General features: G+C 39.5%; 1 protein-coding gene across 4 annotated transcripts in view; it reads left to right on the top strand.

Moving 5' to 3' along the window:
* Positions 1 to 16,090, top strand: part of PRDM5 (PR/SET domain 5) — a 132,613-nt gene that overhangs the window by 88,301 nt on the left and 28,222 nt on the right. For all 4 annotated transcript variants that reach the window (XM_077814424.1, XM_077814423.1, XM_077814421.1 and 1 more), the window contains one exon: positions 8,373 to 8,458. In XM_077814424.1, the coding sequence (XP_077670550.1) occupies positions 8,373 to 8,458 (86 nt within the window). The remainder of the gene's footprint in view (positions 1 to 8,372; positions 8,459 to 16,090) is intronic.

Genomic DNA, 16,090 nt, shown 5'->3' with positions numbered 1-16,090 from the left:
TTCAGTGCTAACAGATACCGGCTGTTGTTTGTGCTTTCTTGGGTCTAGCTTTACACACAGTTATTAAAATGTGATAATAAATCACTGTCTCATATTTAAAAAAACTAATTGTGTGTCTCGTCTCCTAATTGATTATGCCATCTAAATAAAGAGTAGAAACTCTTAGGATACCGTATTTGAAGTTGTGCATCACGGTTTGGTGTATGATGAGTTTATTTTTACAGCTACTTTTTTTCAATACATAGTAGCAAGGACATGCTGAATGTAAAGTCATTCCATTCTTTACCAATTCCAATACACAGGGTTTGGGAGCTGGTGATGGACAATCAATGATCTTGCACATCAGATTTTTGAAGATATTCATGCCTGTGATAATGAGTTAAGCATAGAGGGATAGGCTTGATTCTTTCTCTGTTGTGTCCCCCCCCCCCCCCCCCCAACACACTTTTAGCCAAGGAACCTGAGCAAAAGCTCAATTAAGTCAATAGAAGGACTCCCAGTTACTTTGGATCAGGCCCTAAATGTTGTCCCAATGTATTTATTTCTTTAATGTTAAGAGCAGAATTGGCTCTGCATATCAGTATTGTTATGCATCAATATCTTGTCCATGAACAGCTTCCAAATGTCTTTAAATAGGTTGTCTCTGTTCAATAACCTGTAGATGATCTCCTCCTTTTTTTTTTAAATCTATTGGTTTAAAAAAAAAAGTGTAAGACCCAAAGCTAAGGACTCTGCATTCCTAAACCTTTCAGCTTATACATCATTATTCTATTTATCTCCATTCAAGAGTTATATCTTCAAAAATACCTGCAAAGTCTCATGAAGCTGTCAGCTTGTTGTTGTCCACTAGTAGTGGATGAGAAAGATGTATTCTTAGAATAGTTTTCTTGAATGCAAGAAACTTCTTTAGATCAAATGAGTTACACACCTAATAGTTTGATTAATGTGTATAGTTTAAAAGAATACCAGCAGTGGGTTCACTGAGGTCAAAGGTTTTAATGCTCCTTTCTTGGGGAAGCAAAATCATTCCATTCCACTGATAGGTGCAAAGAATCAAACTTGAGCTGTTCTCGTTGTTTTAAGTAATGTTTGGTAGAGTTATGGCTAAAATTATTAATTTGATTATAAAACTAGTAATGTTCTATGTCTGATTATTAATTTGGTTCTTCCTTTATTGCAACAATTCAAATAACTTACTGACTTTTGCAGAATTGTAATTTCTGATCAGCCTTTGACTTTTAAAACAAACAGACAAAACTCCTACCATATGATGAAGCTTTTGATGGTCCATCCTGGTTGGATGCTTATCTGAAACTAATCTAGACTCTTCAAACCTCTACATTCTGCAAAATTAAACTAGAAATCTCCAAGAACAGACTTTCCCTATTGTCGCTCTAATGCCAAAGAATAAGGGATGGCTGAGCATGTAAAAATGAAAAAATACTAAAAGGTCTGGTTAAACAACCTGATCCCTTTTCTTTTTTGGAAAGAACAGTTTTTCAGGATTTCCCTTTTGGTAGTTCTAATTTTGCTTGAGAGTAGGAAACACATTTGATTGAATCACAGAAAAGCCGTTATGGTCCTCCCTTGTACAAGTGTTGCCTCTTGGCTAGGGAACATCCACAAACACAAAGGTTCTGTTTTTATAATCAGGGGAGCAAAAACAAAATACAGAAATACTTGGCCACTTGTGTTCAGATCATGTCCAGTTAGAGTCCTGATTAGAATGTAGGAAGTATAGGTCCTTTCAACAAGAAACCTCCAGCCCAAGAAACACCTCTTAATGAACCACAGTTGAAGACCTTTTCTCCATTTTTGGCAGGTAATGGAATCATTATGTCTCAATGCAAGATCTATTCTCTCACCCCAGTGAAGGACTATAACCCCACCCCTCATATCCAGCTAAGTTCAGTGTATATAATTTTACAAGAATTTTGGCTTTTATGGTTCTGGTCCCAATTGGAAACCAGAAATATTGGAAAAACTGTATTGTATCTTTCAAACCATTATAAAATAGCTTGGCTTTCGACGAGAGAAATTTAAGTTGTTACTAAATGGTTTCGTTTATCCCTTCTGAAGCCCTGAACATACATTAGTACATTTAAATGATTGATGTTAAACCAAATGAAAAAATATTTGGGAAGGGAAAGGGTAAAAATACCTTTCTTATTTATTGTCTGCTTTATCCATTGAGCCTAATTGTCGGGTTTGTAAACAGAACATTAGCTACAGTAGTTGGCCAAGCTCACTGCTTGAATAGTGACCCATTTGATATTACCCGGTTTGGCCTTGCTAGTGTCCAGTGGTAACAATTTCAAAAGTGCCTTTTTGACCTTAACCACATAAGCACATTTGAAAATTTGACCCCATAACTGTAAAATTGGGGAAATGGAAAATGCATCTTATTTGCAATGAGATTTTTGTCTCCTCTGAGTCAATATATAATTTTACACTGCACTTAGGCATAAATAATTAACTGAATATTATCTTACAGTATTTGGAAGTTGAAAAAGTGCTAGAGATAATCCACCTGTGTGGATTATCACAAGATAATCCACCTGTGTGGTGATTTTTGTTCCCAATATCCCCGGTATGGGAACTGTGCCGTTGATTTCAGTAGACAGTGAATCATTTCTTAGTGACTGTTGTGTTTTCTTTCTCTCTCTTTCTCTCTCCCTCTGTATGTACATATATAAAATAATAATCAATGCTCTATATACTTATGAACATAAAACTCCTGTTTACTTTAGTGGGAGTTCGGTATGTGGAACAGTAGCAGTATAAGGTAAATGTATAAAGAGTGAGGCACTCCAGAACAGATAAAATTCTAAGCATATGCCACAGATTATAATTTTGTTCTATCTTTTAACCTTTTGTCCATCTCAACTTGCTATTGAATGCTGTCATCACTCCACATTATCTCTGACTAAAAGGGGCTCTTGCAACTCCCTTTCTGGGCTGCCCTATTGATCACCTGGTAGGGGGTGTTGCATATGTGATCCAGATGTCCATGTTGCTTAACCACTTCTCTCCAGGAGAATTGTCTCCGTTCCACCAGAATTGTGTGGTGATGGATTTTATTTTATTTTTTTTATTTTTTATTATTTTTAACTCTAATCAACTTTAGGCTGCTCTCAAATCAGGGATTTAAACCCAAGAAATTTCAGAGCTGCAGTTCAACAATGTCCCTTTGAAAATCACCTTTTAAAAATATTACACTTGAAATGCCCCTTCTTTCGAGCCTTTAGTAATCTTTATAAGACAAGTTCATTGCATGTATATGAGTTGATCCTACAAGATGCTAAGTGCCTTATGGAAGGTTCTGAACGTCTTCAACACTCAGCAGGATTGGCTCCTTAAAAATAATTTTCTGCAAGATCGTTAAAAAAATAAATTTTATTTTAAATTAAGCCCATTGGGCCTGATCCAGTGCTCACTGGAATCAGTGGAAAGGCTGCCTCTGACTTCAGTCGACCCACTGTGCAAAATCTTCAACTGAACCAGCATTCAGGGCTCACATACTTTTAAACATACTATCTGATACATTAGTGCTCTAACTCTGTCAAATTCTAAATTAACTAATATAAAGAAACTCCAGTAAAAAATCAGACAGGATGATACAAGGCTAGATGAACCACATATAACACTAATAATTGTAACGAGGAATCACCGATCAGTGAGAGAACAAGCTACGCATTAGAGGTATCTCATGGATGGATATTAATTTTTTTTAAGTTAAATTAAACAAAATGAATGCCAGTGCAATGTAATTAGGCTTGGAAGTATTTGATTTTTATTGGTACATATTGATTTCACTGTACGTACGTACACACACACACACAATTTCCATTAATGATGATTGAAATTTACAGATAGGCAAAGTAAGAACAATGCTGCTTGAGAACTAGAGTTTGATTTTAGGATATTTACTTTGCATATTTTGACCTGTAATGTGGACAATTTGTGCTTTAACAGGTATAAACTTTAACTTTTTAAATCTAAGTGTCTGCTACATTAAATAATTGTCATCTGACCCCCACCCATACTTTTCCACAACTGAAAATTTAAATAGATAAAAATTAAAAAATGCTTACAACCCAAAATTTTGCACAACTGTGAACATTTTAAAAAAATGAAATAAACATTGAAAACATGCTTAAAAATAAATATTCCAAATAAGGTTGGTAACAGTTATGGGGTTTTTTTTGGTAGGGAGAGGAGAAAAAAGGTGGATATTGCAAGATCTGGGCAAACATGAGTTGCTGAAGATTTTCGTTTCTTAACATTATTGATCTTATTTTTAATCTCTTCCACAAACACAACAGATCAAGTCCCTTCCTGATCAGAGAAGGTTTACACCTGTAAATCCCCAAGTATTTATTGTGGCTGAATTGATGTGAAGCTAGGCTTGGAATTCCAATTTTTACAGTTGACTTTTGGTGGTTGTTAGTTGATCACAGACAAATCCCAAAGCATAGATGGATAATGTCACCTCCCCAGCAGCATTTATTATATAGCACTTGCTCCTCCTGTTTTAATGTCTAATACTTCTTGACTTTCTTAGAGTGAGAGAACCTCTTTTTTCAAGACTTACGATACATTCCAGTATGAAATTCCCTCTGGGCAAAAACTTAACAGGAACAAACCGAAAAAATGTATAGTTTTTATTATTTTTGAATATGCTTTGGAACAAAGGTGTTTTTCTTCTTTTAGGACAACTTGAAATTTAGTCAGTAGGGCCAAAAATGGCCTTTATTGTGCAATCTGTACAAATATTAGAAAGCACCTGTTCACTCAGTCTCATTAAGGAATCCACTATTGGCATTCTTTTGTGAGTAGGTGATCACTGATGTAAATAAGGGTAGTACTATCTAATCCAAAGCGGGGAAGGGAAATTTTGGGCAGGTATACTAAGGATTGCATGCCAAGTCTTGAAATCCAAATCAGGTTTCATTTATTCAAGAGGGGGGGGCCGGGAAGCATGTAATAATTTTAAAAGCTGACATAATACTTTTTCATTCCCCATACACCCATACTTACACACAGGTTTCAGAGTAACAGCCGTGTTAGTCTGTATTCGCAAAAAGAAAAGGAGTACTTGTGGCACCTTAGAGACTAACCAATTTATTTGAGCATGAGCTTTCGTGAGCTACAGCTCACTTCATCGGATGCATACCGTGGAAACTGCAGCAGACTTTATATATACACAGAGAATATGAAACAATACCTCCTCCCACCCCACTGTCCTGCTGGTAATAGCTTATCTAAAGTGATCATCAGGTTAGGCCATTTCCAGCACAAATCCAGGTTTTCTCACCCTCCACCCCCCCACACAAATTCACTCTCCTGCTGGTGATAGTATAGAGTGAATTTGTGTGGGGGGGTGGAGGGTGAGAAAACCTGGATTTGTGCTGGAAATGGCCTAACCTGATGATCACTTTAGATAAGCTATTACCAGCAGGACAGTGGGGTGGGAGGAGGTATTGTTTCATATTCTCTGTGTATATATAAAGTCTGCTGCAGTTTCCACGGTATGCATCCGATGAAGTGAGCTGTAGCTCACGAAAGCTCATGCTCAAATAAATTGGTTAGTCTCTAAGGTGCCACAAGTACTCCTTTTCTTTATACTTACACACACACACTCATTTCTGCATCAGTTACGAAAAGGTTAGGATTTTTGTGTTGTACTAAAGGTTCTGTAGTTGCAGATTCAAATTTGGCTTGAATAGAACCCATCATTAATCATGCAGAACTCTAAGGATATCTGTGGGAGAGGGATCTGTGTAAATAAACTAGGTAACTACATGCTTACAGTTTAGTCCATGCAGCCAGTCTGCATGCCTAAAAGGGCCAGTTGCTCACATAAGAGCAAATAAACATAGGTATGTTCACATTTGGGGCACATACATGAAATGTTTTAGAAAATTTAACTGGTAAAGAAACAACAAAAATAAGAATAAGCATAAAATGAGTTAGGATCTTATTAAAGATGTTTTATCAATCATCACTGATGCTATAGTTATGGTTGAGAAGACACTTTTATAATTCAGTAAAACATGAGGTCTTAATGACTTTGTCCCCCCCATCAACCCCCAGTCTCCATGTCTGTTGAATGATAAAAAATAGATGGGAATTCTGAGCTGCATACCAGAGAGTTGTAAGTTGCAAATTTACAGTATGTGATGGCTGATCATAGGCAGGCTTTATCAGGTACAACATGTTGATATAAAGTCACAGTGTTGCCCTCTACTGGCATCCGCTGAAAGCTGTTAAACATCTATTCGTCAAGAACCATAAACAACATGATAAATTTGTGAAGGACAGTATTAATAGATTTCAGACTAGCTCTAAGCGATCTCTGTAAGCAAAAGCCTTCCTCTGTAAGAAGAATGGGGGGTAGCACTTAGCTGTCAGCACTCATCTGCTTACAGACCTCTGCAGACTTTACCTTCAAAATACAAAAGCTTTAAAACGTAAAAATGTCAGCTGGATTAATTAAATGTTTGAGCACCAGCAGCTCCTACAGAGTTCGAAGGCTCATGGCATAAATTAGGGACATCGGGGTCATGAGAGATAGTGTCATGTTTCAAACAGATGTGAAACTTCTAATTCAGAACACAGAATCACACAGCAGCCTTGTTAAAAGATACTTTGCCAAGTCCATATATTTGTACTTAATAAGATAAGGCAGGGTGGAGGAGAGGGGCGTGTTTGCATTTCACAAGTACTCCATTGCCTTTGTTTCTGTTGTTTTTTTCATTTAGGTGGGATCTTTCCCCACAGGCATTAAAGAATGGGCCAGCCTATTAAAGGCCAAGTTGTACAACCCTTACTTGAGAGTTGGCCTCACTAAAATGAATGGAGTCAATGGCTCCGAGAAGGCTATACATGCAGCAGTGAAACCCAGTGGGTCAGCTGTAATGTAATCAGTGTGTGACTTTAAAAAACTATTTCTCTAGGCCGCACACTTTTGCAATTCCTCAACTTTTTGTTCATTCGGAAAAAAACATAGAACATCTTTCTGTCAAGCCCTCAAGGACGAGCACCTCAAACAGTGAAATGAAGACTGGAAAGGGGGCGGGGGAGGTCTGCCTTGCTCCAAGACAGAATGAATGTCCCCATAGTCAGAAAGCCCTCAGTATAAAGCTGTCCCTTCCCTTCTCTCACTCTGTGGCCTTGGGCAAATCATTGCAACTTGTCCTGAGTTTTCCCATCTTTAAAATGGTGATAATATTTCTTGCTTACCCTACAGGATTGCTCTGAAGGTCAGTTAATGTTTGTATAGTGCTTGGAACCTGTCAGAGCTTTGCATGCATGCAAAGATTTTTTTGTGAACAATTGAGTTTTCCTAGATTGGCTTAAAGGGGGTTGTTGTATCTGCACATAAAGATGTGTTGTCCAGGCATCAATGTGATTAGCCGGAACAGATTCCATTTAGTTAGAAAATTAGTTCACGGAGATTAGCTTGTTGAAAAATATGTTTGGTGATGGAAGCAAACTGATTTTGTTGATTAGCCTTTTGTGTGCAATTAGCCTAGATGCTGGAGTCTTATTCCAGTACATTGCCTAAAATACTCAAAAAGAAAAATTTACGTAAGAAATTGTAAAGCTTTATCACTAGTTTTAAATTATGGACTTGCTACAGAAAACCTCTACTGAGTGGATCTGAATGGCCAAGCCTCTGAGTTATATGGTATAAATTCAGAGTGACTTCACTGAAATCAGCAGAAACTGTACTGATTTACATCAATGTAAGTGTTCAATCCTGTGAGGTACAGAGGGCTTCTTGTGAGGTGCTGAGCGCTCTCTACTCCCACTGAGGTCACTGGGCACCTCACAGAAGCTGCTGTGCCTCCCGTAGGGCAGATCTTGCTGGCATTCTTTTAGTTAAATGCAACAAACGAACAGAAGTGGGTTTTATAATTAAATTGGCTTGTGACACCCAAATGGCTCTAATGATGAATAGATGTGAAGTGAGGGAAATGTACTGTACTTTGAGAACAGTTAATGACTAACTGTAAAAGTGACCATGTACTAGCCACAATAGAATTCATCCTAGCCCAGTTGTCACCAGGACTGCAGCTTTTTTTTTTTTTAAATCCCGCTCTGCATGTATTCATATTTTATGACAAAATCAAGCAGTTGAAAGTGATACTTTGATCCAGCCTTGCATGCTGTCCAAACAGATCTTTTGTTCTTTATACGTAGTTTCCCTAACGCTCAGATCTCTTTCACTCTGTTTGAACTGCACATGAACACTAGAGCAGAATAATGTTTGACACACAACCATGCTGGGCTGCCTTGATGTACTGAGGCAATGCTTTCTTTCCGCCGTCTGCATTTGTTGACTCTGATGCTCATCTTATTTTCAGGTGAGCGCCCTTACCAGTGTCCTTACTGTGACAAGGCTTTCAGCAAGAATGATGGACTAAAGATGCACATTCGCACCCATACAAGGGTAATTGTTACTTTACTTAAATTTAATTGTTACTTAAGAACCATGATTGTCCACGGACAATGCAGGGAAATAAATTATTGCTGTTTGTAGAGAGGGAGGATGTTTCAACGATATTTGTGCTTCAAAACAGAGGAAAACGGCATAAAAATTAATAATCTTAGAATTCTATTTCTGATTCCTACAGTGAACTGTGTGTGACCTTGGACCAGTTGGTTTATTTTTCTGTGCCTCATTTTTTCCATATAAAAAGGGGGAATTATTCCTATCTTCCTAACAAAGTTGTCTTGGGACTTGTTCAGTGTTTAAAATCAATTAATAGGTTAGTGTCTCTATAAAAGCATCATTATTATTAAGAGAGAGAGAGTTAAATGCCCAGCATTTTTGTATTTCTCGCACCTCCAAATCTACTCTCTGGCAAACTCGGTCTGTCTTAATAACAACAATGGTACTCTGTGCATGTGCAGTGCTTTTACCCATTTAATTGATTACAAATATCAATTAAGTCTTAAAACAACCTTGTGAAGAAGGTAGGAATAATATCTGTAATGCAGGCTGGGAGATATGTCTGAAGATTATTCTCTGACTTTAGGATTACAGCTATCCCCGGAGTCATCTGTTCTGGTTTAAAAGGCTCATCATGTATATCTATGTACTGAAGACAACCCTTGCCCCACTCTGTCCCCCTTGTGCCGGTCGAGCAAAAGGGATGGTTTTAAACAGCCAGCTGTGAATTCTGCTTGCATATGAGAATCATAGACTTTAAGGTCAGAAGGGACCATTATGATCGTCTACTCTGACCTCCTGCACAACGCAGGCCACAGAATCTCACCCACCCACTCCTGCAATAAACCTCTTGCCCATGTCTGAGCTATTGAAGTCCTCAAATCATGGTTTAAAGACTTGGAGGTTCAGAGAATCCTCCAGGAAGTGACCCATGCCCCATGCTGCAGAGGAAGGCGAAAAACCCCCAGGGCCTCTGCCAATCTGCGCTGGAGGAAAATTCCTTCCCGACCCCAAATATGGCGATCAGCTAAACCCTGAGCATGTGGGTAAGACTCACCAGCCAGTCACCCAGGAAAGAATTCTCTGTAGTAACTCAGATTCCAAACCCATCTAGCATCCCATCACAGGCCATTGGGCATATCTACCACTGATAGTTGAAGATCAGTTAGTTGCCAAAATTAGGCTATCCCATCATATCATACCTTCCATAAACTTATCAAGCTTAGTCTTGAAGCCAGATATGTCTTTTGCCCCCACTGCTTCCCTTGGAAGGCTGTTCCAGAACTTCACTCCTTTGATGGTTAGAAATCTTCATCTAATTTCAAGTCTAAACTTCCTGATGGCCAGTTTATATCCATTTGTTCTTGTGTCCACATTGGTACTGAGCTTAAATAATTCTTCTCCCTCTGTGGTATTTATCCCTCTGATATATTTATAGAGCGCAATCAAATCTCCCCTCAGCCTTCTTTTGGTTAGGCTAAACAAGCCAAGCTCTTTGAGTCTCCTTTCATAAAACAGGTTTTCCATTCCTCGGATCATCCTAGTAGCTCTTCTCTGTACCTGTTCCAGTTTGAATTCATCTTTCTTAAACATGGGAGACCAGAACTGCACACAATATTCCGGATGAGGTCTCACCAGTGCCTTGTATAACGGTACTAACACTTCCTTGTCTCTACTGGAAATACCTTGCCTGATGCATCCCAAGACCGCATTCGCTTTTTTCACGGCCATATCACATTGGCGGCTCGTAGTCATCCTGTGATCAACCAATACTCCGAGGTCTTTCTCCTCCTCTGTTACTTCCAAGTGATGAGTCCCCAGTTTATAACAAAAATTCTTGTTATTAATTCCTAAATGCATGACCTAGCACTTTTCAGTATTAAATGTCATCCTATTACTATTACTCCAGTTTACAAGGTCATCCAGATCTTCTCATCATTGATATACAATGCTACTCCACTACCTTTGCCTTTATTTCTGTCTTTCCTAAACAGCACATACTCTTCAATACCTGTAGTCCAGTCATGACTACTATTCCACCATGTTTCTGTTATCCCTATAATATCTGGTTTCACTTCCTGTACCAGTAGCTCTAGTTCCTCCATTTTGTTACCTAGGCTCCTCGCATTAGTGTACAAACATCTTAATTTTTGCTGTTTGGTCTTGCTCACATTCTTTATCTGATTAGGCACAGACATTCTACTGCCAGTCTCACCTATTAGACAGGTATATACACTACCCTTCCTCCTTATGGCCATTCTACTACCCACGGCTGTATCCTTTCTTACTTCATTTTCTTCCCGCTCAGTGTTAAAATCCAGCGTGGAGATTACCTGGACATCTCCCAACCATCTCCCTCAGATTCCTAGTTTAAAGCTCTCTTGATCAGTTGTACCATCCTCGATTCTAGAAATCTATTTCCCTCCTTACTCAGGTGAAGTCCATCCCAAGAGAACAGTCCTCTGTCCATGAATGCTTCCCAGTGGCCATACATCCCAAAGCCCTCCTTATAGCACCAGTGCCTAAGCCATCTGTTGAGCATCATAATCTTGTCACACCTTTGTTGCCATTCTATAGGAACAGGCAGAATCCCTCTGAAGATCACCTAAGCCTCAATTTAAGCGTCTTCCCCGGCCTGGCATAGTCTCTCTTGATATGTTCCAGCAAGAATCTACTGTATCATTTGTTCCCACATAAAGGACAATCAGGAGATTCTTTCCCACTCCTGTTAGGATCCTCTTCAGCCTCAGGTCCACATCTCGTATCTTAGCACCCGGCAGACAGCACACCCTTCTGTTCTCTGGATCAGCTCTTGTTACAGGCCTGTCTAGCCTTCTCAGTAAGGAGTCCCCAATCACATAGACCTGCCTTTTCCTGCTGATGGTGTGATTTTTCCAGTCTATCCCTTCTTCCCTCTGGCTGCAAGTCTTCTCGATTCCTATTGTCCCTTGCAATCCTCTGCAACCGATTCCGCATCCTCCTGGGGCTCATATTTGGTGTTATCATCTCCATTGACTCTTGCCCTCTTCCTATAGAACTAGCTGCTCTTCTCTTCTTCCTTGCCCTCTCACCTTCAGCGACCACCTTCTGTGCTCCTTCTTCATTTTCCAACTCTGCAAACCTGTTCCTGAGTTCTGTTTCTCCTTCACTAGCCCATCTTTTCCTCTGCCTGGTTCTCTTAGTCATATGCTTCCACTGTCCACTTTTCTCACCCAGCAGTATCCCCTCAGAGTTCTTTGGTCCTGCTTCCATCTGCAAATCTGAGCTTTTCCCTCCAGCCTCCTCATGTCTTTGCTCAGTTATCCGCTCGAACCCCCTTCTAAACTCAACCAGAGTTTCCACCTGCATCTCCAATCCTCTGATCTTTTCTTCCATCAGCTCTATCAGGCGGCACTTCATGCGGACGAAACTCTTTTCAGGTACCCCCTCCAGGATCATGTACATGCTGCAGCTTCTACATTCAGTCATCTTCACTGTGTCTTCCGCTACTTGGGTGATGTAAAGTCATCATAACCAGCCTTTTGCTATTTACTTCTGGTCTCCCGTACCCCCACGAAGAAACCATTTTGGAGACAGATTCTAGGCTGGGTGTGCACAAACACCCCTTGTGGAATAGAAAAGTATTGTAAATTTCACTTTGTGTGGATAGATCTTGATCATCTGCATAATGCAGACAATGAAATGCTCACAGATGCACATTATTTTACAGTCTGAGGAAATTAGTCATTTCAAAGAAGTAAGAAGCTTTTATTTGCCAGAACTGGAATACTTACAGAATTGCTCTTCTGAGAAGTGTAATTCATTGGGATTTTCCTTCTGTTATTTATGCACTTAGATAGCCATAATAATGCACTTCTGTAGGGAATTTTTATATATATACATATTGTCTCCTCAGTCTGGCAGCTCGCTAGAGCCTTTTACATAATATGTTGCTTACATGTATTCCCATATGTCTTCCACATTGCCACTGTTGTATGTAAGCAAAACACCATTAACACCTTTGAAACTTGCCAGCTGGCTTTAAAAGACATGTAAAATATGGGGCTGAATGAAAGATGGACTAAGGACTTACGTGAATATGAGGGTAGGAGGAAAAAGGAAATGGTTCAAGCTCTGTGTCTGCATGTGAGAATAGCTCAACCAGCCACACTAACTATTCAGTCTGCAGCAACAAGGAGACATTGGTAATTGGATTTTACTGAGTAGAAATGTATTTTCTATAAATGTTGTTTATTGCTAAAGAATACGATAAAGTTCTTCTTCAAGTGATGGTCTCTATGTGTATTCTGCTTGAGGTGTGTATGTGCCTGAGATCAGAAGATTTTTGCTAAAACTGGAATTTTTCAAGATCTGTGGTCCATATCTATATTCCACTACCCACCCTCCTTCGTCTCTGCTGTGGAATCTTATCCTGAGGTATTCGTGGTAGAAAGGTAAATGAAGAGGCGGTCAGTCCACATTGCCATTTATACCCTCAGGAGGAGGAGAAGGGCACAGGTGCAGACCAACAGACACCGCTAGCAAAATTCTTCTTGTCTCAGGCACGTGGTGTCCATGCTTACCTGGAGTGGAATACAAATAGAGACCACACATCTCAAAGAACTCAATTTATTGGACAGGTAAGTAACCTTCAATACATCTGAGATGTCAAGACTGCCCAACAGGAGGCTGGAATGTCAGATTTCTCCTCTTTTTTGACAAGCAAGTGAGTGGAAATCCTTGCAGCCATGTTGTGGGCAGACACAGAATTCTGTTTGAATTCCTGACTTTAGTGCTGTCATGTTGTTTATATACCACTTAACCCATAGTTCTGAAGTTTAAAAGTCAAGTTTGTTTATATTTGAGTGACATTTTATATAAGCTCACACCAGAGTAGGGATCTTTTATTTCAAAATAGTGGGGCTCAGTACTGGCATGTTTTGAGTAAACAAGATTATCGCTATAATTAAGTTGCTCTCATGCTCCCCTCTCCTTCATACCCCAACTCCATATTTGCATCCGGATAGCAGAAAACTTAATTTCCATGAAGGTGTAATTGTTTGAAAGGTAACTAATAGTATAATAAACACATTGGAAATTGTGATTTTTCTTAATGAAGGACCTTCCATTCTGAGCACTTCTGAAAATTTAGAGAAATTTTGACCATTCAGCATTCCCTCCGCCGTCAAACCACTTCTGCATCCCGAGGGTTACACACTGCAAACCCCAGTCTGAACAGTAAATAGCTTTATTCAAATTTCAAATACATTCAGGTTAGGCCAAAATATGAGACGTATTTGGTTTCTTAATGTGCATATTAGTTTATACGTTTTTACAAACTTTTATATAAATTTGGATACCTTTAAACCCGTAGTTCCATATGGACCTAGATACATAAAGGAACCTGGGTGTTTCAGGCCAACACGTAGGTGCCACTGAGATCCTCAGAACCCCTGTTCAGCTGACAACTAACTCTGGAGGCACCTAAAATTCCTTAATCCTGGAGAGTGCACCATTAAAGTCCCATAGGTGCTCAAGGATATGTTGACATTGCATTGTAAACCTACGACTGTGGGACTTGGGCTTGTGGACACAGTGTTTCCAAGCCCTTGTTTGAGCATGCAGACTAAACTGAAAACCTGAGTTTACAATTCCTAGACCCAGGTACAGGTCTCATAGCCATGCTACGGTGTCTGTACAGAACTACACAGACCTTCTGACTCAGGTCTGTGACTTGGGTCACATCTACACTGTAAAATGACAGGGCGTCGACCCAAGTCACAGCAAGACTCAGGCTATGACCCACCTTCCTAGCAGGGTACTGAGTGCTTACTGACCTGAAACAGACTGAATTTGTGTGTGGGCAGAAGGTGGCTGCTTGGGCTCACACCTGAATTAGAGTCTAGGTTTAGTGTGCAGTGTAGACATACCCTAAATCTCTGCCAGTGGGCATACACACAGTTGTGTCAGTCTAGGCACCCAGGCGGCTAAGTCCCAATGGGATCCTGAGACTAGGATTTGCTACACCTATATTGCCTGTGGAGCCAACATCCATTAGGCATTCTCAGAGCACACCTAACCTCATGCTGGTGGGAGTGGGGGGCAAGCAAAAGAGGAGCCCTCCCTTATAACCTTCAGTATAGTGGTTTGAGCATTTGGGATGTGGGTTCACCTCTGATATGAGTGTTCTAGTATGTTGGGACCCTGGGGCACCCAAGGCTTCCATGGCTCAGGGCAGCCTACCCAGTGAAGCGCCCTGGAGCTGGGGATTCATTCCCTTTCAACATTTTTGGGTTTTGTTCCAAATTGAAATTTCATGACCTTAGAAAAGATTTGACTAAATATCATCATCTACACTTTGACCTTACTATTGTTTACATTGTTAGAAATACACTCATAGCAAACCATGAAAACTTGTCAACAAACATGTATAAAGCATTTTAAACAGTCACTGGTGACCAATAGCTGAGTATTTTTTGTTTATTTGGAGAAACTTTTTATTCAGTTCTCATCTGAACAATTTAAATATGGCCTGGATACTTAAGCATACAAATAATGTATACTGATGTTGTATGCAGTATTTTGCGGTATAAAATGATTCATGGCTGTGTCCATGTAGTAATGGCATGCCTATTTTTCATACAGTGTATATTGTTGAATTGATATTAAGAGATGTAGAAGACATCCCACAAATGAAATAATTAAGTTCTGCTTAGTTCTGCATTTAAAAAAAAAAAATTGGTGCTGAAAAAATTGCCTTAGTTACTTGTAGAAACAGGGCAACCCTTTCTGAAATCTAATCTTTTATAAACCCTCAGCTAGAATGTGATACTAATTGGTATTCAAGAAAACCTTTTTCTCTTTATTTATATTTTGTTAAACATGATTTTGAGTTTTATAGAGAAATAGACTTTTTTACCCAAAGTCAGCTAAAGGAGAACAATGAATACTGACCGTCTAAGTATGACCACCATTTATATCCTCTTCCTCTCCCCCTCCAAAGTGTAAGTTGTTCTGTTGTGTTGAGAGTAAAACATGACTGTGCAAAACAGAATACTTTTATGAATGTTAGCAATTGCCATTTTTGTTGCTGCCCTCTATACATTCTTCTCCATAGAGAAATTTCTATACGTTTTCACAGTGCTATGGAGCAAAACCTGAGTCGAAAGGCTTTGCTGCACTGAAAATGAGTTGAAATACAGCAGGGCTGATGGAAAAAAGAGATTTCTGTTCCATATGATCTGTCTCTGATTATGTTCTTTTGGGAATAGGGTGACCAGTCTAATTGCTAGTTTTCAACATCAGGTTTCATCCTTACGGCTTTGTTCAATGTGTTCCCTCACTGTCCATGCCCCCAGCATGGCCACTTCTCTCTGTTCCTTACAAAGTTCCTTGTGGAAACATATGACAGAGTCCCATTGCATGGATTCTCCACAAGGCTGTGTTTCAGCTTGCCTTTGGTCCTAGTGGATTTAATCCAAAGCCCACTGAAGTCAAAACTTGATTTAGACCCTAGGTGTGCACAGATGCAGGTTGGGGATTTGGGTTTCCTGAAAAACTGAGCAATCTTCAGCCTCACACAAAATAAAACCGCAGAAGTATTTGACATTTTGACTGATTTCTGCTTAGCTATGATTGTTATCTTTATCC

The sequence above is a fragment of the Eretmochelys imbricata genome, chromosome 4 (genome assembly GCF_965152235.1).
Source record: "Eretmochelys imbricata isolate rEreImb1 chromosome 4, rEreImb1.hap1, whole genome shotgun sequence".
NCBI lineage: Eukaryota > Metazoa > Chordata > Testudines > Cheloniidae > Eretmochelys > Eretmochelys imbricata.
This window is presented reverse-complemented; position numbering and strand designations above follow the sequence as displayed.